Source organism: Miniopterus natalensis, chromosome 18, assembly GCF_054644295.1.
Source record: "Miniopterus natalensis isolate mMinNat1 chromosome 18, mMinNat1.hap1, whole genome shotgun sequence".
Lineage (NCBI taxonomy): Eukaryota > Metazoa > Chordata > Mammalia > Chiroptera > Miniopteridae > Miniopterus > Miniopterus natalensis.
In genome coordinates this window covers 5,707,424-5,732,456 of record NC_142098.1, presented here as the reverse complement: position 1 = coordinate 5,732,456, position 25,033 = coordinate 5,707,424, and the positions used below count along the sequence as shown (strand labels likewise).

At 53.1% G+C, this 25,033-nt stretch overlaps 1 protein-coding gene across 1 annotated transcript in view; it reads left to right on the top strand.

The window, feature by feature from the left end:
• Positions 1-25,033, top strand: part of ZNF423 (zinc finger protein 423) — a 273,782-nt gene that overhangs the window by 75,663 nt on the left and 173,086 nt on the right. The window contains exon 3 of the mRNA XM_087827176.1: positions 10,585-10,785. Within this exon, the coding sequence (XP_087683302.1) occupies positions 10,585-10,785 (201 nt within the window). The remainder of the gene's footprint in view (positions 1-10,584; positions 10,786-25,033) is intronic.

The following is a 25,033-nucleotide window of genomic DNA, read 5'->3' as shown; positions in this document are numbered from 1 at the left end:
GGCTGTGTCACCTTCCCTCTCTTGGTCTCAATTTCCCTATCTGTGATTGAGGCTGTAACAGTACCTACCCCATAGGACAGGAGGTCACAGCGGGTGCCAGCAAGCTGGCTCTTCTTTCTGACAGAGAGGGACTTCGCTGGAAAGATTTCCAGAAACTGTTTTGGGCTCTGATCCTGGCCATGTCTTGCCTGTAACAAGTGATCATCTGACGTGGCCTGATGTGATTTCTTAGCAACCGGCTCCCTTAGTCAACCCCGCTGTCAGCCCCTTTCCTATGGAGAGAGTTCGAGTAATTTTTTCCATTCGATGTGTGCTCGTGGAAGGGGGCCAGGGATGCATTTTCGGCAGTACCTGGCTCCTCCTTAAATTAGACCGTTTTCCATTCTCATCTCCCCAAAGGTGGTTTTCCAGACTCAGCCGTGACTCACAGCTCAGCTTACTCACAGGAGAGTCAGAAAATTGGTGAGAAGTCAGAGTTGGAGCATTGATTTTTTTTTTTTAAAGACAGGAAGGTAGAAAATCTGTATTCACTTAAAAATGACTAACTTGGGGTGTTGTCCAGCAAAGAGGTCCTGTCCAAGAGGGTCTGCTTTATAGAATGGATGTGCAAGAGTTCAGTTCGTTTCAGTGTCCATCCATCCATCCACTCAGCAAATAGTTACTGTGCAGTACTATGTGCCAGGCACTGGTCTAGTGCTGGGGATTCCACAGTGAGTAAAACAGACAGAAGTCCCTGCTCCAGGAGACCCAAGCCCTTAGGGACAATTTATTTACTTCAGCCAGAAAGGCCCCTTTCTGCTGTGGTCCCTCCCCCTGCCCACCACACTGGTTGGAGGAAGGATCAGCCCAGGGTAGACTAGCCCTGAATCTGCTCCTCACTTGCTGCATGGCCCAGGAACATTACTGCGGGCCTTAGGTTCTAATAAAAGGCTGTCGATTGTACTGACTCTTTTTGGGGAGCCTTCTCCATCTAAAATCCCTCAATTCATTCTCCATCCTCTTAAAAATTTTAATTATTAGCTCATCAAAAGTTTTTTTTTTATTGTGAAATATTTTAGATATAGAAAAGAGAATAGCGACCTCCCAGGACATGCCCTTCAGTTTAAGGGACAGAGCACAGGTGCCCTGGGGAGCTCTCAGTCACTTCCTCTCCCTCGCACAGGGCTTGGCGTTGGTCATTTCGTGTTCATCTTTCTTCTGGAAGTGCATCTGAATGCTACGTAAATGCCATTGCTTGCATGTTTTTAACTTTCTTTAAGTGTTGTCATTTTGACCGTATTACCATAGTTTATCTCTAGCACCTTGCTTTTCCCTTCTCAGAGTCATATTTGGGAGATTTGTCCTTGTGTGGCCCTGTCTTATAGTTTTAATTGCTGACGGTGTCCACTCTGTGGATGTACCTCCGTCTTCTGTTCATGGATATGTAGATGCTGTCTAGTGTTTTTGGCTATGACAAATAATTCTGGGGTGGATGTTCTCACAGTGAACTCTCTGGTTCGGGCGTTTTCTAGCACATTGAACTCCACATGGAATGCCGGGGTCTGAGGGCCTGGCTCCGACACCCTTTCTGTCCGTCAGCTCTGCTCTTTCTGCTCTCACGTCAGGTAACTTCTTTCCCAGTGGTTCTAGGAAGCGTCTGGGGATCATGTCTCACTAGCCCCACTTGGGCCCCTGAGTGGCCAGGTCTGGGTGATGGGCTGGTCCCTGGACCTCCGAGGCGGGGACAGCCCCAAGTGAACCTGAATGGCAGGTCGGTGCCCTTGTGGCGCTGGGACTGCTGACTCAGCAGTGCCCTGGGCAGCTCCACCCATGCTTTAGGGGAGTAGCCCTCTTGCCTTTGCCTGGACTGCCTTAGAACCCACCTGTCTCTTTGGGAACAACAGCGAGCTGAGCAGGTGAATGAGCCCAGGTTCATGTTTCACTCCTGGTTGACGAGGACGACCCAGGGTGGTGATCTTCACCGTGTCCGTTTTAGAGATGGGAACACTAAGGCTCGTAGGCGTCTTGGCAGAACCCCTGAGGTGTCTACTTTGTCCCCACGCTCAGAGGCCAGGCGGCTCCTCTTGTGGCTCCTGGAATCAGTCCTGCTGTGTCCTAGGTGGGAGGACCAGGCGGGAGGACAGGCTGACGGCCTTCTTTCTCCGCTCACTCATCTGCCACCCTCATCACAGCATCGACACAGAATGTTGGTTACAAGTGGCAAAACTGAGGCTCAGAGACAGGAGGCCACTGGACTGACCCAAGGTCATGCCAAGACTTAGGGACAAAGCTAGGATGGCAATATAGGCGTCACCTCAGTCCCTTTCAATGCTGCATCCACCTGCCCTCATCTGGGCATTTCTCCGCCCCCGATGGAGCTGGCGTGGCTGCCCAGAACCCCGTTGTACCTTCTACGGGGCGAGGAGATAGGCTACTGGGTCCCCATCCCCTCAGCTACATCCCTGTGGGCTCCCCACAGAGTCCTTTCCTGCCTCTGATGCAAATTCTCATGCTTTCCCGATAATATTCTGGGCTCTTCTCAACTCGAGGGGGTCAGCTTCGAGGCATCTTGGCAATTTATAATTCTTGAAAATTCTGTTTGGTGACATGAGTTAGCATTAATAGACACCCTGCCACCGCCTCTCTCCCTATTGTGACAAGCTCCTGGCAGAAGCCTTCTGAGACGCAGGGTAATTGCACCACGCTGAGCACGGGGAGACCACGTTGTGCTTGAGTGCGTCTCAAAAACCGTCTCCACAATAGACAGTCAGGTGCGCGTTTGCTTAGCTTCAAGGTAATGATTTCAACTTAATTCGACCCTTGATGAGGGAGCCCAGGTTTCCGGTTGGACGCAGTGTCGCGGTTTGGCCTGCCTGCCATGCCTTTGGTGGTAACAAATAATTCCTTCGTAACAAGTGCCTTTCAGAGGGTGTCTGCTGCTGACAGCTAATGTGGAATTATTGCCCCTGACTGCATTGCTGTAATTACTTCCCAGAGATCTGTCTTTGTGTTAGAAGACATTTCACACGTTAGTAACATAAGTGCTTTGGGAGAGCATGAGCAATAATTATGAACAGCCTTTCCGTGAAAATAAACCTAAAAAAATTATAAAAGCTAATGCTAAAATTGGTTAGAGCCAGGGAGGAATTTCATTTGATTCATGTATATTTATTCCAAGTGTAATAACCTTTCCTGGATGGAAACTTTTTTATTTTAAAGAAAAGCAGTCAGGATCCACGGAGCCCGTGTTCTAATTTTTGAATAATATAGACACTGAAAACTGATTAAAAGTGACACGTTGCTTGAGACTGAATAGAGAGAGCGTCATCGCGGAGCCCGGATGGGAGACATTTGCGGTAATGGAAAATGAAGTGACTCACAGTGTGATCAATAAAAAATTAGCAGCATTTAATAAAAGGTTTCTGCTTCATGTTGACTGAAGACCATCGCGAGCAGTTTGGAACCGAGTTGAGTGGTGGTGAGGATGAGGGGGGGTGCGGGGGGTGAGTGTGGGGTGCGTGTGCAGAGACCGCTGGGATATTGCCCTTCTTGGCTGAGGCAGCCAGGTCCCTGGGGCGGGCCTGGAAGTTTCCATTTCTCTGCCCACTTGACCTCTGATCTGTGGTTAATCCTCCCCAGGTCTTTCCTCCTCACTGTGGGGGAATGTGTCTTAGTCCTGGGCACCAAGGAGGCCTCACTCTCATTGGCGGGTGTGGCCCGGGATGGGTGCTCCTGCTTGGGCCCCTCAAACACGCTGTCTTCGTCCTTGGCTTTGTGGTTTCTGGAGACTCCCAGAATGCCTTGCAGCCCACTTGCGGGACTCAACACCCTCTTGGGGGCCGGAGGGAAATGACCAGTAAAGCTAGCAGGCCTTAGCAAGTAGATGAGGTCAAGTGGTGGGGTTGAAGAGCCCACTGCTGGGTGGGTCCATGGAGGGAGCTGGGGCCACCCTTCCTCTGGGTGGGGGAGGGATGGGGTCAGTGGGAGCTGGCTTCTTGAAAGCTGAGAGTGCTACCATTTGGCGTGTCCCTCAGTAGCGACAACATGGTACAAACCACTCCGTCAGACATGTCCCCCTCCCCAGCTGCATCTTGTGTTCCCGGGATGTGCCGCACACCAGGACTTGTTACTGCTTACAGGCTTCACACGGCTTTTCCACTGTGGCTGAAGAAGTGGGGCTCCCGGCCTCCCTGACCTTCCCCAGGCTGCAAAGGAGAGCTGGAGCTGGAGGGTCACTGGGGGCAGCTGGCCTCTGGGTTACGACAGCAGCCGGGAGCCTAGGTGGTGGCTCCTAGGACCAAGGACAAGGAATCCTTTTCTGCTCTCTGTGTTCTGCTTAGGGAGGCCGGCAGGGCCAGGGCCTGTTCCTGGCTTTGTCCCCACCCGAGATACACAGACCAATGGCTGGATCTTTAAATGTTAGAGTAGGAAGGACCCTTCCACATGGCTTCATTCACTTGCTCATTCAACACATAGGAACTGAGCACCTGCTGTACCCTGGGCCCTCTGCTGGGTGCTGGGTGGAGGGCAGGGAGAGCAAGGTCAGGAGAACCAATGTTGACCCGCCTGCGTGGAGCCTGCTTACCAGCACAGGGACCATTAGATGTGCTGCAGAAAGGACCAGGACTGCTGTGATAAGAGCGAGCACCCGGCCAGTAGGGGTGAAGGATCACTGAGCTGAGACCTGGACGCGAGGAGCAGTTGGCTGGTGAACTGCCGGCTCTGGTTTGCAGCGGAGCTCCTGTAAAGCCTGCTCTGTGCGGTCCCAGCACCTGGGGCAGACAGTGCTCTTCCTTAGTGCGGTGGTGGCATCAATGTTGTGCCCTTGGGACTGCCCCTGGCCCAGCCTCGAGCCGCTAAGGTGAACTGGTCTAAAAATTTCTGCTCCAAAGTCCAGGAGGGGCAGCCATGGCCCAGAGAGGGTGACGATGTCGTGGCCCTCGGCTCCAGGCTTGCCCAGCCTGGCCACTGGTCCTGTCTTTGGGGTACACACCCCTTCCTTGTTCCCTTCTCTTCCTCCGTGGGGCTCCTCTTTCTGCTATGGCCACCAGGGGGTGATTTGCACCCCAGTTTCCTTGCCTTGAGCAATTAGGCGCACCAGGCCACGGCGCTGGCCACAAATTAGCTGGATTTATCGAGCTCCCCATGCTGCCCTGCTGCCCCCCCCACCTTCCTCTGGTCTGCGCCTCCATCTCTTCCTTCCCAGGGGCCATCGGAGACAAAACATGACAGCAAGGAGAGGGCAGAGTGGTCACAGCCTCGGGAGGTCACGAGGAGGTAACAGCGCGCAATTTTCATGGTTCCAGGGTGGCTCTGTCCCACTGTTCTTCATTACTGCATGCAGCGAGATCGGTTCTGTTAGGATTGTGAGGCTCGGAGGAGCGACACTGTTGACTCTCTGGAAAAATAGAATTTTTTCCTTTTTGGCGGAGGTGTTTGTGATTGCTTTGTCTCTCCCTTCCTGCCCCGCTCCTCCCTCCCCACCTCCTTCCACCTACCATCTTTCCTTTCCACCCCTTCCTCAGCTGTCAGAGTTGAGATCCTAGTCTGGGGAAGCTGCCTTCTCTGCTTTTGTTGGTTGGGCTCAGCACCTGAACATCCCCCAGGAGGGTAGAGTCACGCATTTCGTCAGCAGGTATCCAGACACCCACAAAGGGCAAGGTGCTGGTGCCCGGATGTCAGCCTCAGCTGGTTAAGGAGCTGTGCTTTGCTTTTTGATGTATCTACGCACCCAGAGCAGCACTGGCACATAGTAGGTGCTCAGTAAATGTCTGTTGAGTGACTAAAGACGTGCAATATTTGTCTGCTATGGCTTCAGCTGTTGGGGAGCTTATTGCCAACCAGGGCCTGTGTGGCAGAGACCTGGGGTGAGGTCACCTGGAAGGCAGCTGTATCAGGATTTCCCACAGCCTGAACAGGAGGTGATATCATTCCCATTTTCTAGGTGAGAAAACTGAGGCTCAGAAGTGTAAGTAACTGAGGTCACACAGGAGTGGACCTAAACTTGGACCCTAAATCTCCAAAGAAAGAACACTTTCATGAGTGCCCAGCTAACTTCGGTGTCTCACTTTGGGCTGGAGGGGGCCTGGTGGCTCTTGCTGGGCATGTTCCCTACCCCCAGGCTGCACCCAGCCCTCCAAAGTCTATTGTTTTGCCCATGCTATTATCTTAAAACTTGACATCAACCTTTAGTCATCCAGAGAGATGTCACACAAAAATGTGAATTTCCTTCTTTTAAAAAAAACAGCTGATATGTCTGCACTGGGCCTGTTTTTGTATGGCAACTATGTAGAGAGTTTGAGCAGGGTCCACCCCCTTGGTTGGGCTTATGTGCCCCTCCCCTCCTCCACCCCCTCCCAGCTCATTTTACTCACTTGCTTAATGGCTGGGCATTGGTCCACTGTGATGTGAGTATCCGAGTGGGCTGTCTCACCCATCTGTGCCTCAGTTTGCCCTCTGTGGAGCAAGTCTAATGTAACCTTGCCCTTACTGGGTCATTGGGTGATGGATGCAAATGAAGGTCTGGTCTGGGGGAAGAGAACTCCTGACAACTGAGGAGACTTTCTCTGGAGGGTTCTAGTTATATCTGTGGTCAACCAGGGGCCTGTAGAGAGGAGGGCCCAGACCCAGGCCTCCATCGTTGGCCAGGGCGAGCATCCTAGCAAGGCTTGTATGGAGCAGCCCAGGTCACGTTCAGTGTCGTGCTGGCCGTGGCTTTGAAATTCTAACCACAGAGCCATCAGCGCTGACCAGGGAGCAATAAGCCCCCCCCCCCCCCCCCCCCCCCGCAGGCAGCCTCCTTATTTAAGAAGCAGAACTTGGACAGCAAATTAGGTGTTAAAATATTTGCCTACAGCTCTGAGTGTTAAATGTTACCCCACTGCCTGCACTGCAAATATTTTAAACCTGAAGATAAATAGTGGCTGCCTCGAGGAATTTGGGGCCAGCCGTGGGGGCACAAGCGGAGTACCTAATTGGGTTGGTGGGCTCCGTGCCCAGCTTGGCGCAGCCCCTCCCGTCCTCCGACGCGCCAGCCCAGGTGTGCGTGAGAAAGTGTTCACGGAGATGTGTCCTCTCCAAGCAGGACCAGGGCTTTGACCTAGCGCCCAGGTTCCAAAAAAGAGCTTCCTCCCCACTCTGGTCCCCAGGAACGAGCCGCTAGTGAGAGGGTTTGTAGGAAACGGGCCTGCTAGGCTGGAGTGTGCGTTCCCCTTAGAAACAATGTCGCCCCAGGGCAACCGTGTGGGAAACCGTGGACATCCTCCTGGACTGTGTGTTCTGTTTGGAGGCCCCTGCTCCATCCAGGAGACAGCCTGTGCTGAACAGGGGCTTGTGAATCAAAGTGGGCACGTCTGCACTGTGTCCCCGCTGGCTTGCCAGCGCACACCCTGGCCGAGGTCAAGTTGTGCCCTCCAGGAGGTGGGCTTGTAACTTACTCAAGGTCGCAGCGCCCATGCTGGACCTTGGGGGCCGGGATGAGGTCCTTACAAATTCTTTGACACTTGGCTCATTTTTCATTGGGTCACTACAGCAGGGAGACTGCGTACTAGAGTGCTTGGGTCAGACACAGGCCCCCCACCTTGACCTTGCTTAAGCTTTGCCACCTCACAGCGCCCTGGCCTCCTCACCTGTAAAATGCGGACTTGACGGTGCTCACCTCTTAGGGCTGCCCGCTGGCTGTGCTCCCAAGGGACCTGGCGTAGGGCAGGTGCTCAGGGTGCCGGCTGCTCGTGGGGGACCCGGAGGCGCGCACCCTGGAAAACAGCTAGGCTGTGAGTTGCCCAGTGTGGAATGTGTTGCCCAGTCCCTTCCCTCTCCGTGCACGTGGCTTGGTCCTTCCCTGGGTGAGCTGCAAGCTGCTCCCGGCCACCCCCAGGAGAACTTGGGTGGGGCCAGAGGGAAAGGTGCCTGTTTGGGGGAAGTTCTCCCCAACCCCCGGGGCTGCAGAAGGTGCTGCTCAGCATCACCTGCCAGGCTCAATTCCAAGCTTGGCTTTGGGTGACCCTCAGAGCCTCCGTATTCTCATCCGCAAATAGAAAAATCGCCCCATTTACTGCCCTTCCCTATTGGGAGGCTCAGAGACCGCCGGCCCGAATGCCTGCCCTGAGTCGAGGCCTCCCAGCCCTGACCGCCTCCTGTTCCCCAGGTCCCGATGGTGCTGATGAAGCGCAGGGCCCTGAGGGACTGCATCTTCGGGGTTGTCCTGCTCCCCCAAACTTCTTCAGGCCACCGAGTCTTCCTTCTCTGGCTTCCTGAGGGTCAGGCTGGCTGGCCGAGTGCCCCCATGGGACCTCAGATGGTGAAGTCCCTTCCTCTGCCCACCTCCCCTCTCTCCCCCTGCTCCGCGAAGCCACCTTGCCTTCCCATTAGTAGACAGCGGCAGGGGAGGTGACAGTTCCTTAAAACAGATTTATACTCTTGGATGACTTTATGGGGTTTTGACTTATAAAACCCAAGAGGTGACACTGATTTATCTCCTCCTGAGTCAACAGGATGTACCGGACTTAAAGAGAGCTCTGTAGTGTTTGTGGTTCCTGTTGTGGGTGAGATGAGCTCTTACAGAAAGTGCTGCCAAGTAAATATGGAATATAAAAGAAGGATAACGGGGATAATTTAAATATGTCTATTAACTTGTGTGTTAAATAAAGTCGCACAAGCACGGTGCTGAACGTAACGGAGCATCTGGAGAGTGGGTGTAGAAGATAAAGCTGGAGTTACGGAGCTTTTCCCTCCCCTTCAGAACATTTTTATTAAGGAAGAAACTGTAAACCAGGAACCTCAGAGCCGAGCTGGACAGTGTAACCACGGTTGTGTGGTGACTTACAATATCGAAGGCTCCCCGTGATATTTCTCATTTCTTTGCTTTCTATTTCTTGCCGTCGCCAGAGCAGCAGATCCGATTTCCGGAGATAAATATGCTGCCTGGCTTTTAATGGGATTTCTGTATTGCCAGGAGTTGGCGTGTTCTGATAAAAAAAAAAGAACCTAAAAGTTGTACATCCCTTAATTGGTAAGAAGAGAGATGTTTTGATGGGCCACCAATGGAAACATTGATTTTTACTGCCTCCGCGCTGTTCCAAGCAGCATTGGGCCACGTTCCCCGCCACTGAAGGTGGCAGCTGGCTCTCCGATGAGCTGATTTGTGTTCACGGGCTCTTGGTGTCGGATGCTTGGAAGTGTGTGTGCTGTGCAGACGGGAGCCGCAGAGCCCTTACACCATTATCTGTTTCTAAATTGGTATATTTATAGGACTGTGGCTTTCGCCTCGAGTCGAATGCATTATCTTCATTCCCCTTGTTTGCTTTGGTGACCAGCCCTCGGGGGCTTAAATGTTGTGTGCTGAAGCCTTTTGCGGTAACTGCAGTGTTACGTGTGACACACGCTGCACACACACTCCTTTGCATACGTAGATATGTTTGCATCAGTATCTGCACATAATAGCGATTTCTCTCTTCAATTTAAATCAGTGCTAGTTTCTGGATGGTAGGTCTGGTTTCCAGGACCGACTGTGGGAAGAGACACCACGCACTTTGATTTTCTAGTCTGAGTCTCTGTATTTTAATGGGCAAGTTTAGCCCACTGACATTTATTGGGATTAGTGATATATTCTGTGTTACACATGCTTATTTTGCACTTTGATTTACAAGTCCTGTTGATCTCTCAGCTGCAGGCTGTGTGCATTCCCCCAGCTGTGCAGGGAAGTGCGCTAGACGGGGCAGCATGTCCAGGGAATCACCTGTAGGGTTCTGGGGATGTTGCAGTCCCCTGGCTGGATGCCAGGCGCCTTACCTGTGACATGGGAATAGCAAAGCTGCCCCTCTGTGGGCAGGGACAGGACCATATGACGGCTTCTGAAAAAGTGCAGAATGTGACACCAACCCAAGACATCATTGTCCTGATCATTAACACTTTTCTGTACAGATCAGGCACTTGCCTGCACAGAACTAAGTGGAGAGTAGGCATTTTATTTGAAAGAAATTGGTCGAATGATTCGAAGGCTGGCTCTCCCTTTCTAAACTGAGATCAGGGCACGAGTGGAGGCTCAGGTGCATTTTAAACTTGTGATTTGACTGTCCGTGGTCCTGCCAGCACGTGTCCTGTCTGGATTCCAGAGTCGTCCGACGTCTATGCGGAGAGCTGAGCCAGCATCAGCACATTTTGAGGCTTGTGTAGAGGATGAACTTGGCTACAAGGTCTCCCAGCTCGAAATCGCAAGGCTTTGGGGGAAATGAAACGTTTCAGTGCATTAGGAACAGCTGACGGGGGCTCTGGAGCAATGTGTAAGAGAATGAGGTTTTAGGAGACAAATGCTAAGGCACTGTCACCTCTCTGATGGGTCACAACCCCCAGCATCCATGCACAGAGGGAAAGTGACAGGAAATCCCCATAGAAGATTTGCACCAAGAATTAAAGCATCTAGTTGAGAATTACAGCACCACATGCTGCAACCCCCCCCCATATATTAATATACCGAGAGGTGTCCAGAATAAGGGACCCTGGGAGGTAGAGTAATTAAATGTATCTTAATAAACGCTGGGCGATTCTTTTCAAACCCTTTCCCGAGACCCCGTCAGCTCACGTGGACTGTGTTCTTCCTGTTGGCAGGAGGCCTGGAAGGAGAGCCCGAGTGTGACCAGAAGGCCAACCGGGCGCTGGAGGACAGGAACAGCGTGACAAGTCAAGAGGAGAGAAATGAGGACGATGAAGACATGGAGGATGAGTCTATTTACACCTGCGATCACTGTCAGCAGGACTTCGAGTCTCTGGCAGACCTGACGGACCACCGGGCCCACCGCTGTCCTGGAGGTACGCTAAACAGCGCCGGGCTCTGACAGGTGGTTACGCGGGTAATTGGACATAGCAACAGCTTGAAGCCTCAAGTGAGATTAAAGAATTAATAATGTAATTTTACAGTTAATGTCATTTTATTGTGGTGTCTTGGGTACCCTGCATTCGCCTTTTAAATAATTAAAAATAAAAGCGACAGCTTTCTGGCCGGCGGGAACAGGGGGGGAGGCTCTGCCTCTCTGCTCCCCCAGTCCATACTCCGTAGTACTTGGATCTGCAGCCCAGATTTCTGGAAGGCCTTTTGGAAACCCAGCAATTAAGAGGTTGTTAGTACGCAGTTAAGCAGCTTAAGTGTGGAGAGCTGCATGAAGGATGAGCTTTGAGGCAGGGCTTGTGGTGGGATGGGGACAAGTTCACAGGCCAAGAAGAGCCTGTGCGGAAAGAGACCGGGTTTCGCCTCCATGGTTGGCCTCCTGCTTGTCTGAGTGGCTGGTTGCTGCTGCACCAGATGGTAGTCCTGTTCCCTGTTTCCTCAGTGCCTCTGAAAAGGTGGGCAAGGCCAGTGTTTTACAGGAGTGATTTAAGACTTCACAAGTTCTGTGTGACTGTGTGTCTGGGACACAAGGGTGGGGGTGTGTGTGGGATGTGGGATGGTGGCATGTGTATTCCTTGAAGTCCACACTCCAAGGCAGTCATGCTACAGGACTCTGAGTTTGGAGCATCTGTGTTCATTACACAGCTATCCCCAGACATCTTCTTCCATTGTGATTGTTGGATGGAAATATCTTGGATGAGTGTTTATGGGGAAAGGACCTAAAATCTCAGATGAGTATTCTAAAGGGGACTTGTCACCTGTTTTGGGGGGGAAATTTGCTGGTTAAGAAGTAGGTTGGGACTCAAAGCTCTCACTTTTCCTACTTTTCATACCATCTCGGAAGTTTGAAAGCCAAGTGTTTGGGGAACTGCTATAACTTTCCCTCAAATGACATTCATACCTGCACAGCCCTGGCTAGACCAAGTGCCCATTCTCAACCTCTGAAGGGAACAGATACCCCAAAGCAATGTACTCAAGAGGACTCTTACAGGTTTGGACTTTTGAGGGCTCAGCAAATCAAACCCCAGTCATTTGGAATTTGTGATAGTTCAACCACAGGTAGAGGCAATGGCCGACATATGATCTTAGACTACTGAGGCACTGAGAGGGAAAGGTGATTGCTTGACCAAGGTCACATAGAGATTTGGTGGCCAAGCCAGGACCTCTTCAGGACTCTAGGCCGTGGACTCCATCCTGCTCAAGAATGTCATAGATGCTGGTGTATTTCTTTATTTAGCCAGGACCTGAGGTGGAATCTAACCTGTAAGAGAATTAAATATTGTAACTTACTTTTAAAACAACCAATGAATTGATCTTCTAGCGAAAAGCCATTCTCTTTATTCCTCTGAGGACCCCCATTAAGCCCAGCTTTGTTGATCTGCAGCCATTGCCCTGAGGCCCTTCCCCAGCATGGCTCTGTGCCCCTCCCTCCTTTTCTCAGAATTGAGGGGATTTTTATGTCTCCCGTCACACTTTTGAGATTGGTGGCATTTCTAGGTGGAGAAGGAAAGACATGGAACTTTGGGGCTATATATGGAGGTTTGTGCTGGAAATAAGCTAACTATGCTTTTTCCGTCCTGGGCAGGATTTTCTTCCCAGTGGCTGTCTCTCCTCTCTAAGCCAGACTTTCGCTGAAATCATGGCAGCCCCGGGTGCAGGGAATCCTGCCATCCCTAGTGATGCTGGGGTGTCCACTGAAACTACTGCTCGCTCCCTAATAGGATCCCATTAACGACCTCCACAGGGACATGGGAGCTAGGATATTTCCCACCCTGGAGCACTGGAAGGGAGTAAGAAATTCCTGGAAAGGGTATGGGAAATGACCTTGCCGAATAGCATCCCCGAGAAATTCATTACCATCCAGTACAGGTGTCACCCAGTGTGGGAGAGTGTCCCTGACATGAAGAGATAGGGGAGGAGTTATTACCCCCTGGGTCGTAGGTTCTCAGGGTTACCCAGTGACAGGGAATTGCATGCGTATTATCCATAGTGGGTAATACTTTTTGGTCGTGTGGTGGTTCTCAAACTCTGTCCCCAGAGGGGGCTCTGACACCCACTACTTAAAGGTCTGTTTTATACCCTTAGCGTAAGATATTTGAAAATGGGCTTCTGCTTTAAAAGTTTGGACCGGCTACAAAAATGCAAGAGCAGGTGCTCCCAGGCCAGGCTTATGGGTCTGCTGGGGGCTCAGCATTGGCCATCCAGTAACAGTTCTAGGGACAGGCACCGCTGTCCCCATGGAGGCCACTCTGGAGGGACACTTGATGGCCCAACCGAGATTACTCCAGGGAGGACCATGGTGTGCTGATATTTCTGCGTCTCTGCTGTTGAGAATCTGGGGCCTGAGGGCAGTGACACCTGTGACTCCTGCTGTCTGCTCCTAGTCCCCTGCAGAGGCACCCAGGAATGTGGAGGCACCCCTCTCCCAGGCAGGTGTGGGGAAGGGCATGTTGGGAAGAGGCTGTGTGGAGGGGTGTGGGGCGATCTTGAACGTGGTTCTTTAGAACTTCCTTAGCAGAGCGACCTCCGGGTTCTTAATGTGGCGGCGGTGGTGGGGTGGGGGACAGTGGTTGCTCCATAAGAATCAGGGATGGAGGGCAATTTCAAACTAAACTCCAGACGGACACAGCTTTTTTGAATGCTCAAGTTAAAAAAATATAAGAGGAGGGGAATTTGTTCAAATAGTGACAGCAAAAAAAAGAAAAAAGCTCCCTGTGGCTTTATTTCGAGGCTCAGCCCTTGGCTGCCCTGCCTTCCCTAGGACTGCGACCAGGGAGCGTGTCGCCAGCCCCTTAGGAAGGACAGACCCTCCTTCTCTGGCAGAGGCGAAATGCTGCTGCGTAAAGAACTGGGTGGGAAGCTAATTACACTGTGGTTTATTCAGCTGTGGCCAGAGTGACCTGTGGGCCCTAATTACAGGGCTGGGGCTCGTGGAGGCTGGCACCTCTACCAGCCTCGTTCCTGTCTGCAGCTGGCTGGAGCTTGCTTTGTGTGCCGGCTCAGGCCCTTTCCAGCTCCGGCAGCGTGGGTGGGGGGTGGGGGCCCTCCCTGCCTACTGCTTAGGGTGCCCCTCGTACTGGTTCCATTTTGGCAAAACAGAGCGGGCGCGGGCCAGCCACTGGGCGATGTTCTGCCAAGTGCACAGGTGCAGGGTGCCAGTGCCTTCTGCCCACTGAGCGTGTACACAGTGCCCGGGTGTCAGCCGACAGCTCGCCGTGCAAAAAGGCCTGGGGGCTCGAGCCCAATTAATACCCCATATGAAGCGCTCCCCTGCATGCAAACAGCATCCGCTAGAAAACATGGACCAAGCACGGGTGCTGCTTCCAGGAGCCACAGAATGGATGCAGACCAGGGAGCCAATCCGGGAAGAAATGTTCCAGTGTTTGGAGGGGACACAGAGCCTATCACCAGTGGACACAGAAGACATTTAAATAAGTGAAAAGGCAGACCTTATCCTTGGGTGGAAAGATCAATAAATACGTTGATGTCCCCTTAATTAACCCATTAACTTAACCTTAGCCAATGAAAGGGACATAGGATTGGTTTAGAAATGAAAAGCTGATTTTAAAGTTCAGAAGGAAAGACAGGCCTGCAAGAACCGAGGAAATTCCAAAACAGAGGAATGATGGGCGGCTGGTAACCAGGGCAGGTTTTACCCTGTTTGGAAGCTGTGGGATCCTAAGCTCTGTGGGACAGACCAGGGGAACTGAAAAGAAACCCGGAATGGACCTGAAGAGACGGACATTAGCGTGTAAGAAGGGTGTCACTGCACATTAATAGGGATGGACAGGTCACTGAGTAATTGAGATTGGGATGAAGAGGGTAGCCGTTCTGAAAAAAGGAAATTGGATCCCTTCCTCCTCTTAACACCAAAAAAATCCCAAATGGATCAGAAATCCAAACATAAAAAGAAAACTTAAAAATACTCAAAGAAAACAAGTAAGTTTTAAAAAAATATAATAGTATCAGAGGGGGAAACCTTTTCTAAATATAACCCTAAACCCAGAAGCCATAAAACAAAAGACAGAAATATTCAATGACATAAAAATAAAACATTTCTGCATTGCCCAAACCACAGTAAATCAACCAGGGGCACATAACACAGGCCAAAGAGAGTTTTCTGAATGCACAAGGCGCTCCTACCAACGCTAAGAGAATTTCCAATAAATCAACAGGAAGCAGGGCAAAGGCCAGGCTCCCCAAGGCCAGTGCCCATGTGGATTGGTTGGTGTCCCACTGGTCTTTAGATATTTTGGATATCTTCTGTGTGCAAAGGACAGAAATGGAACCAGAAAAAGAAATACCACAGATCTTAAACATTTAGAAAGATTCAGAACTTCCTTTATATGAGAGAACTGTGAACTTAAAGTATCAGGAAAATACCATTTTTTTAAACCTATCAGATTGGCAAAGATCTAAAAGTTTGCCAGCCCATCTGCTGGTGAGGATATGTGTTCTCAATGCCAAGGTTTCGGGTCTTATTTTCCTCTCTGTACCCAGGGTAGCCTTGGCCTGTGGCTAGAGCACATAGTAGGTGTTCAATAAATGTTTGTTGATCTTGTCCTCAAGGAGGCTACAGGCTATGTGGGGGACAGAGGTGACTGCAGTGAGGCCAGCAGTGGGAATGCCATGGATAAATGGCTTTGAGGTATGAGATAGCAAAAATAAAGGTTCCACATACTGTGCCCAGGCATAGTAGGTCTTCCACTAATGTGGAATCAGAAGGGGAGTTTAGAGCAGGAAGAGATGGTTATTCATTGAACAGATATTTATTGGGCATGTACTGTGCATAGTGACCCCTCTGCGTGCTAGAGATGGAGGAGCTGTTATTACATGAAGGGTAACTCAGTGGAGAAGGTAATTGCTTCACAAAAGCGTTCTTTGGTGAGATGAAGCGCCATAGGTGGCCTTTAAGTAGCCTCTGTCCCCAGGGCCTTAAAGGTGTTTCAGTGCACAGGGATGCCACCCCCCACGACTCTCAGGGAGATGCTGGCTGTGTGTGTCAGCCTGCTAGTGTGCTGCCATGTGGGAGGGAAGCGACGGGAGGGTGGCCGGCCTGGCCAGTGGCGAGTGTGGCACCTTCCCTGAATTGCCTGCTCCCTGCTGAGCTTGGGCAGCTCCCTGGCTCCTGGCGGCACCATGCGGGGAGCTGTTTTCACCTGAGTCTGCAGGGTTACAGGATGTGCCCCCCCGACTCGGTCATGCAGCGTGAGCGCTGCTATCACATTGTTGGGTCTGCAGGTCTCTTCAGAACTGGACAGCCACTCTAACCATGCGGAAGGCGGGGGTCAGGGAAGAACCCACCTTTCCTTTGGAGTCACTTGTGTGTCGTGAGCCTCTGGTTTCTGAGTGCTCTCCACAGTGCCGGCCCTTCTGCTTCTTTCCCAGCCGGCCAACTTCACTGCCTCGGTGGGTTTCTGAATCTTTGCGCCTCCTGGTTCTTTTGTGTACAGGGTGCACCAGAGTGGAGTCTAGGGTGGTGCCTGACATCAGGGTTGATTTTGCAGCAAACCCACCCCCCATGAGCCTCAGTGAGTGGCCCCTGGAGACGCTCTGGGGAGGGAGAGCCCCGATTTCTGACCCTTTCCTAGAAGCAGCTAGAGTTTCTGGTCGCTTCCCTTGTTAGATACCCAGCAGGACCCCGAGGTCCTGGGAAGGAAAGAGACACCCCGAGCGAGCCTCAGGCTGGCTGCGAGTGTGTCCCTGTGTGATGTGGGTCCAGCCTGTGGTCATCCACTCAGCTGGGAAGTTTCCAGAGGGCACCTGTCACATCAGCAAGTAGTGATGCCATGCCTGTTACATGCCCGGGGCTGTGTGTGAGAGAGTCCCTGTCAGCAGGGAATGTACAATCCAGCTGGAAGAGGAAGTCGCCATGACCCTTCGGGCTGCCTGGCACATAGCAGGTCCTCAGTTAATGTGTCACCTACATAGAGACTCGATGCAAACTGACAAGCAGCAAAAAGCAGACTCTTTGGCTAAAGGAACCGAGAAGTAGGGCCGGCTTCAGCATGTCCCTCCAGGCTTCCTGGGGATGTGCCCCAAAGCTGTCTCCACAAACACTCTCCAGGCTTGCACCGTCCAGTTACCTTCTGATTGCCAGCACGGAAGTCCTGAGGGGACTCCTAGTGGGGCAGCCCCAGCCAAGGCTCACCCCCTAGGGCTGTACCATGGCCAGGGGGAGACAGCTCTGCATATAATAGTCGGCGCAGGGTGGGGGAGCTGGGGCAGCTCCCTGCACCCCTGGGACTGAGAGCTGGGCCGGGGGCTGCCCAGGATGGCGGCCAGGAAACACGGTGTCTTTTTCAGGGGGAAGGGATTGTATGCCGGCAATGAGAAGAGTAAAGTAGTTGAATCAAGTACCAGGTTGTTGGCTGTCGACGAGCAAGTCTATTCACTTTGTTTTCGATAGTGTTTTGTTATCTCATAGCATTTTAGGGAAGCAGATTCCCCAAAGATCAGCTAACCCAGTGGTTTCCATCCTTATTGTCAAACCCAACCAGTCTGTGCAGTGGATATGCAGAGCTCTCCCTTAAAGATTTGGAAGACTCTTCCACCTACCATCTACCCTATGGTCCCCTCAAACCTCCAGGAAGCTCCAGGGCACCTGAAAGCACAGATTTTTTTGGAGGGTTGGGCTCTTTTGTGAGGTAGGACTTGGCAGAGGTCACATGGGGAGGTGGCGGCTTAGCTGGCACTCCCCTCTTCCCCAGGGGCATCTGATAGTTTCTAGGAGGCTGTGTAGCGCCCAGGGTGGCCAAGGGACTGCTGCTAGCTCAGTACCCACGTGTTCTCTGATGGGTAGGGCCTCCATGTAGCTCCTGTCTGGCCCAGTGGCTGTTTTGGGGGGGAGTGCCCCACACCAAGCCTGCTAACTGGTGTGGACTCACGAACTCACACCAGTTAGACTGTTTTCTTGTTTCCTTCTTGTGGAGGAAAGACTTTGACCTTGGATTCTTAGTAACTCTGTGGAAGTTGTGCCCCCACCTTGGGGGTTCTGCAGAAGCCAGCCCAGCCTCTCTCCCCCAAACCTCTGCCTCTTGGTCCTTTGGCAGTAGAGCTTGGGGCCAGGGGCCAGTCATGCCCTGGTGACATCCACCGGCTGCTTGGCCTCTGGGACATCGTGTCCAGGCTGTGGGCTAGGCTGGAGAGAGGCTGGATGCCATCAGGTTAGCTCTTGGGCCTGAGATGCTCGGGTGCCCAGGTGGTGTCGGGAGGGGCTTTGACATCAGTCTGCTGTGCGCGCTTCTCAGAAACCCGGCGTCACCAGAAGGTCACATCTTCCACAATCCGCTTCCAAAATCTCAGTAAGATATCTTCCTCTTTATTCTATAGGTGTTTCAATAATAAGACACCCCCCCCCGCATGTATACATGTACGGCTGAGTCACTGAGTAGCTCAGGGGCAGGTGTGTGGAGCCTGTCGGGAGCCACAGCTCTTCCTCTCCCATCAAGGTCAACGTTCTCACTTGTCCAGCGCTCCTCGCCCTTCGTGCACCTTCATTTCCCCTCTCAGGCGGAGACCGAGCCCCTCCCTCTGGCTGCTGCCTTCTCCTGGAGGTGCTGGTGCTATTTCCGGATCCTGCTGGGCATAAAGATATGAACGTTGTGTTTCCTGGAAAATCGGGCTCAGTGATCTCCACCTTGCTGATGGAAAAGCTCTGAGACATGCCCGTAGGTGAAGATAGGAGGAGCCTCTGGCTGCACCCTGGTCTGATTTTGGGGTAAAAGAGGCAACATGAGGGGAGTTGTTCTGCGTGAGTCTTATTGATGACCTCCTCCCACGTGCCTAGTGCCCCCAACTCTGGCACCCAGAGAACCAAGCACACCCCTGGGCAGAGGAAAAGCTGCTGCCTAGAACCAGAGTGTCACCTTGAGCACCTACTATGAGCTAGGAAGTATTACAGACACGGGGATGGCGTGGTGAGTGGAACAGACAACCCATTTTAGCACACTTGGCCCCTCACTGACTTTGGCCAGGAGAGTCTTAAACTAACCTGTATTTTGTTCTAGAGAATGGGTTGGTTTCCTCTGTAGTGTAGCTGAGTACTAGCCAGTCCTCAGGAGCAGTGTGGGAAGGAAGTTCACATGAGTAGCCAGCACTGCAGGAATGGTTAGTGCGCTCCCAGGCTGCCTTAGTTAGTGCGCTCCCAGGCTGTGTTAGTTAGTGAGCTCCCAGGCTGCCTTAGTTAGTGAGCTCCCAGGCTGCCTTAGTTAGTGCGCTCCCAGGCTGTGTTAGTTAGTGAGCTCCCAGGCTGCCTTAGTTAGTGCGCTCCAAGGCTGCCTTAGTTAGTGCGCTCCCAGGCTGTGTTAGTTAGTGCCCTCCCAGGCTGCCTTAGTTAGTGCGCTCCCAGGCTGCCTTAGTTAGTGCGCTCCCAGGCTGCGTTAGTTAGTGCGCTCCCAGGCTGTGTTAGTTAGTGCCCTCCCAGGCTGCGTTAGTTAGTGCCCTCCCAGGCTGCGTTAGTTAGTGCGCTCCAAGGCTGCCTTAGTTAGTGCGCTCCCAGGCTGCGTTAGTTAGTGAGCTCCCAGGCTGCCTTAGTTAGTGCGCTCCCAGGCTGTGTTAGTTAGTGCCCTCCCAGGCTGCGTTAGTTAGTGCGCTCCCAGGCTGCGTTAGTTAGTGAGCTCCCAGGCTGCGTTAGTTAGTGCGCTCCCGGGCTGCCTTAGTTAGTGAGCTCCCGGGCTGCGTTAGTTAGTGCGCTCCAAGGCTGCCTTAGTTAGTGCGCTCCAAGGCTGCCTTAGTTAGTGCGCTCCCAGGCTGTGTTAGTTAGTGCAAGGCTGCCTTAGTTAGTGCGCTCCAAGGCTGCGTTAGTTAGTGCCCTCCCAGGCTGTGTTAGTTAGTGCGCTCCCAGGCTGCCTTAGTTAGTGCGCTCCCGGGCTGCCTTAGTTAGTGAGCTCCCAGGCTGCGTTAGTTAGTGCGCTCCAAGGCTGCGTTAGTTAGTGCGCTCCCAGGCTGCCTTAGTTAGTGCCCTCCCAGGCTGCCTTAGTTAGTGCCCTCCCAGGCTGCCTTAGTTAGTGAGCTCCAAGGCTGCCTTAGTTAGTGCCCTCCCAGGCTGCCTTAGTTAGTGCCCTCCCAGGCTGCCTTAGTTAGTGAGCTCCAAGGCTGCCTTAGTTAGTGCGCTCCAAGGCTGCCTTAGTTAGTGCGCTCCAAGGCTGTGTTAGTTAGTGCGCTCCAAGGCTGCATTAGTTAGTGAGCTCCCGGGCTGCATTAGTTAGTGCGCTCCAAGGCTGTGTTAGTTAGTGCGCTCCCAGGCTGCCTTAGTTAGTGCCCTCCCAGGCTGCGTTAGTTAGTGCGCTCCAAGGCTGCCTTAGTTAGTGCGCTCCCAGGCTGTGTTAGTTAGTGCCCTCCCAGGCTGCGTTAGTTAGTGCGCTCCAAGGCTGCCTTAGTTAGTGCCCTCCCAGGCTGCGTTAGTTAGTGCGCTCCAAGGCTGCCTTAGTTAGTGCGCTCCCAGGCTGCGTTAGTTAGTGCCCTCCCAGGCTGCGTTAGTTAGTGCAAGGCTGCCTTAGTTAGTGCGCTCCAAGGCTGCCTTAGTTAGTGCGCTCCCAGGCTGCGTTAGTTAGTGCCCTCCCAGGCTGCGTTAGTTAGTGCAAGGCTGCCTTAGTTAGTGCGCTCCAAGGCTGCGTTAGTTAGTGCGCTCCCAGGCTGCGTTAGTTAGTGCGCTCCAAGGCTGCCTTAGTTAGTGCGCTCCCAGGCTGCGTTAGTGAGCTCCCAGGCTGCGTTAGTTAGTGAGCTCCCAGGCTGCATTAGTTAGTGCGCTCCCAGGCTGCGTTAGTGAGCTCCCAGGCTGCGTTAGTTAGTGAGCTCCCAGGCTGCATTAGTTAGTGCGCTCCCAGGCTGCGTTAGTGAGCCCCCAGGCTGCGTTAGTTAGTGAGCCCCCAGGCTGCGTTAGTTAGTGAGCCCCCAGGCTGCGTTAGTTAGTGAGCTCCCAGGCTGCGTTAGTTAGTGCGCTCCCAGGCTGCGTTAGTTAGTGCCCTCCCAGGCTGCGTTAGTTAGTGCGCTCCAAGGCTGCCTTAGTTAGTGCGCTCCCAGGCTGCGTTAGTTAGTGCGCTCCCAGGCTGCGTTAGTTAGTGCGCTCCCAGGCTGTGTTAGTTAGTGCGCTCCCAGGCTGCGTTAGTTAGTGCGCTCCCAGGCTGCGTTAGTTAGTGAGCTCCCAGGCTGCATTAGTTAGTGCGCTCCCAGGCTGCGTTAGTTAGTGCGCTTCCAGGCTGCGTTAGTTAGTGCGCTCCAAGGCTGCCTTAGTTAGTGCGCTCCCAGGCTGCGTTAGTTAGTGCGCTCCCAGGCTGCGTTAGTTAGTGCGCTCCCAGGCTGTGTTAGTTAGTGCGCTCCCAGGCTGCGTTAGTTAGTGCGCTCCCAGGCTGCGTTAGTTAGTGCGCTCCAAGGCTGCCTTAGTTAGTGCGCTCCCAGGCTGCGTTAGTTAGTGCGCTCCCAGGCTGCATTATTAGTTAGTGAGCTCCCGAGCTGCATTAGTTAGTGCGCTCCCAGGCTGCGTTAGTTAGTGCGCTCCAAGGCTGCCTTAGTTAGTGCGCTCCCAGGCTGCCTTAGTTAGTGAGCTCCCAGGCTGTGTTAGTTAGTGCGCTCCAAGGCTGCCTTAGTTAGTGCGCTCCCAGGCTGCCTTAGTTAGTGAGCTCCCAGGCTGCGTTAGTTAGTGCGCTCCAAGGCTGCCTTAGTTAGTGCGCTCCCAGGCTGCGTTAGTTAGTGCGCTCCAAGGCTGCCTTAGTTAGTGCGCTCCCAGGCTGCGTTAGTGAGCCCCCAGGCTGCGTTAGTTAGTGAGCTCCCAGGCTGCATTAGTTAGTGCGCTCCCAGGCTGCGTTAGTGAGCCCCCAGGCTGCGTTAGTTAGTGAGCTCCCAGGCTGCATTAGTTAGTGCGCTCCCAGGCTGCATTAGTTAGTGCGCTCCCAGGCTGCGTTAGTTAGTGCGCTTCCAGGCTGCGTTAGTTAGTGCGCTCCAAGGCTGCATTAGTTAGTGCGCTCCAAGGCTGCATTATTAGTTAGTGAGCTCCCGAGCTGCATTAGTTAGTGCGCTCCCGGGCTGCGTTAGTGAGCTCCCAGGCTGCGTTAGTTAGTGAGCTCCCAGGCTGCATTAGTTAGTGCGCTCCAAGGCTGTGTTAGTTAGTGCGCTCCCAGGCTGCGTTAGTTAGTGCGCTCCCAGGCTGCGTTAGTTAGTGCACTCCAAGGCTGCGTTAGTTTGTGCCCTCCCAAGGCTGCATTAGTTAGTGCCCTCCCAAGGCTGCGTTAGTTAATGCACTCCCAGGCTGCGTTACTTAGTGCACTCCCAGGCTGCGTTGCAGAGGCTGAGTTAGTATACTTAGAGGCTGTTAGTATATGTGGAGGCTGTGTCAGAAGCAGGATGAAGGAGGTGATTGCCCTGCTCCAAGTGTCACTGGAGAGACACCTCAGAGTCATGCTTGCAAAGATTCTTGGTGGACATTTTCAGAAAAATCAAACCCTAATGTGCTTACAACAAGCTGGGGAATTTAGTGGAAACAGAAATCCCAGATGTCGGGCTAGCGTCAGGTGCGGCTGAATGCAGGCGAAGGCCTCACCACTAGCCTCTCCTGGTTCTGATGAATGCTCTGGCCCAGGCCTGGTCAGGTGCTCCGAGGTGGAGACCCAGAGGTGTTTCCCAGGGGAAGTCAGGGTGCTGCTAGCAGAAGGAGAGGGGGCATGGGCGTTCGTAGGCAGGAGCGTCCCAAGGAAGGAAGGTGCTTTACCTCCAATGGTAAAGATCCCAGCATAGGTGACCTGACCTCAGGGACAGGCCAGAGCTTGGCCAGCCCCACCGGTTCACCTGGTGTCTGTTGTTATGATGGTGACCCAGTGGTTAGTAGTTTTACTCGCCTTTGGGTGAGGCATTAATGGAGGGGCTGCCCAGTGGAAGCTCTGGTCAAAGTGTGTGGGGGGAGACACCCTGACCTCTCTCTCCATTCATCTAGGCACTCCAAGGGACAGAACCAGGACCAATTCTAGAAGCCACAGGGGCCCCACACATAAGGAGCAACTTCCTGGTGGCGAGAGCCTTTTTAAAAACTTGGAGGTGGGCACATCAGATGACCATAGGGGCAGGGGAGTGGGATGCAGAGGTGAGGGTCAAGGGGCTGTCACTGAACTCTGAGGTCCTGTGATTGGTGTCCCTAACATGACACCCTAACACAGAAGAATAAAGAACATCCCCAAACAAAATGAGAAGCCAACCAAATGTCTCTCCCGCTGGCCAGGGCGTGTGATTCAGGGAGTGCAGCCAGCAGGGGCTCAGCCTTTTCTCCCTGGGGCTCCGCACTGGCCTGGTGGCCTTACAGCTGGGGTGGCGCAGGGGCTGGGGGGCTGCCAGGGGTGGGGGGGCAGGAAAAGAGCAAGGACACCTGAAATTGAGCACTGGTGCTGGTCTAGAATAATGCTGAACTATTGCTTGAGTGTTTTGGCAGTGTCTTTAAAAACTGTGTACCAGCCTAGGGAAAGATGTACAGGGGATTATAAAATGCTTCATTTTCTGTTAAACAGTTCTCTTTTGGAGTTGACGGGCTAGAATTTGGCTGCCTTTGGAAATGACATCATTGCTTGGGGGGGCGCATCTGGGAAGAGTGAGGCTCTGAGGCCGCTGTGCAGGTGGGGAGATGGCGACTGGCCTGGTGGGGCGCACACACCCGGGCCCTTTCCCTCACCCTACCATCTTGGATGCCAGAAGTCTTGGCCTAGCCAAGTAGTGGGCTGTGCACCTCAGCACTGCTGAGTTACGGGTGCTGAGTTAAGGTCAGATCTGTCAGAGTGGTACCTGACCCCCTGAGGGCGGGTAGGGGCCGAGTGGTGGTGGTGGGGGGGGAGGGAGGAGGCTGAGGGGAAGGCAGTAGGGGGACTGGGGAGGACAGATGGCTGGCATCTGCCTGTGACCTCCCAACCCCTTCCCAGCATCTGTTCCCAGGGCAGCTTTTACCTGATTCCTGCTGCACTTAGAATGAATCCACCCCACCGACCTGGCCTCTCCTCCTCCCATTCGGCTCCTCCTCCTGAGCCTTGGACAGGCTGTGTTTGTTTGCAACACAGGGCCTTTGCACAACCCCTGCCTCCACCTGGATGCTCTTTCAGGTTTCATATGGAGAGCTCCTTCACAGCGCTACCTACTGAGAGTGGCCCTCTTAATCCCCCCCTCCCCGCTAAGGCTCTCCTTCGCTCTCGAACAGACCACCCCACTTGATTTCCTTTACTTCAAATTTTCTTTATGATTTTCTTTTAGATTATTGTGTTTTCTACTAGAAGGTGACCCTCTGGAGAGCAGTGTCCTGCTCTGCCTTTCTCATGCCTGCATCAGTGTCTGGCCTGGCCCAGGGCCTGGCACATAGTAGGTGCTCAGGAAATAGTTATTGAATGATTTGTTGGAAGTGGCCTGGATGTTCTGTGGGTCACTCTCTTAGGTGGCCTAGGACCAGGATTTCTTGTGGGCAGTCTGCTCTGGTCTGGAGACTCCTCCTGTCAGATGCTACCAAACCCCACATGTCCCTCCCACCTCCCTTTCTGCCTCAGAAACAGCTCTGCTATCTGCTTGCTGGGGGTGGAGGACAGGGACCACAGACCAGACCAGAGGGTGCATTCTGCTCCTCCCGGGGATAAGGACCCTTTCCATAGGAGACCTTCAGTTTTTATTAAGTCCCTACTGTGTGCCAGGCCCAGCTCAGTGCTGGGGATAGAGTGGATTCCTGCCCTTAGGAAGCTTCGTTTTCGGGGAGAGATAGACAATAAAGAGGTGAGTGGATAAATGCATGGCAGACCGGGATGCTCAAGGGCTAGATCATTGCAATAGGGTTTGTGTCCCCAGGAGCTACTGTCTCCCAGGGGAAGAGAAGTGCTGCTGTCTGGGTGCGATCTGAGGGGCACTGAGAGAGTGGCAGGGAAGAGACCGGAGGTATTCTTTGGAAGCGACCATCTTGTGGACTCACACCAGGGCTGACTATTTCCCCAGTGGACAGAGTGGCAGAGTTGCAGGCAGTGGTCATCGACAGCCCATCTGGCCAGGTCACAAAAGATAGGGGCTGGTGCCCGGGGCCTGGGGTAGGGGAGTGATTCATGAGGTTGGTCGTGCCCGGCCCGCCTTCACTGTGGGCCACGTCCCGTCACCGACTCCGCCACGTCTCTGCTCTCACCAATGCCCTATGTTACATTGCTTCCTTAATGTCCCTTTATCACACTC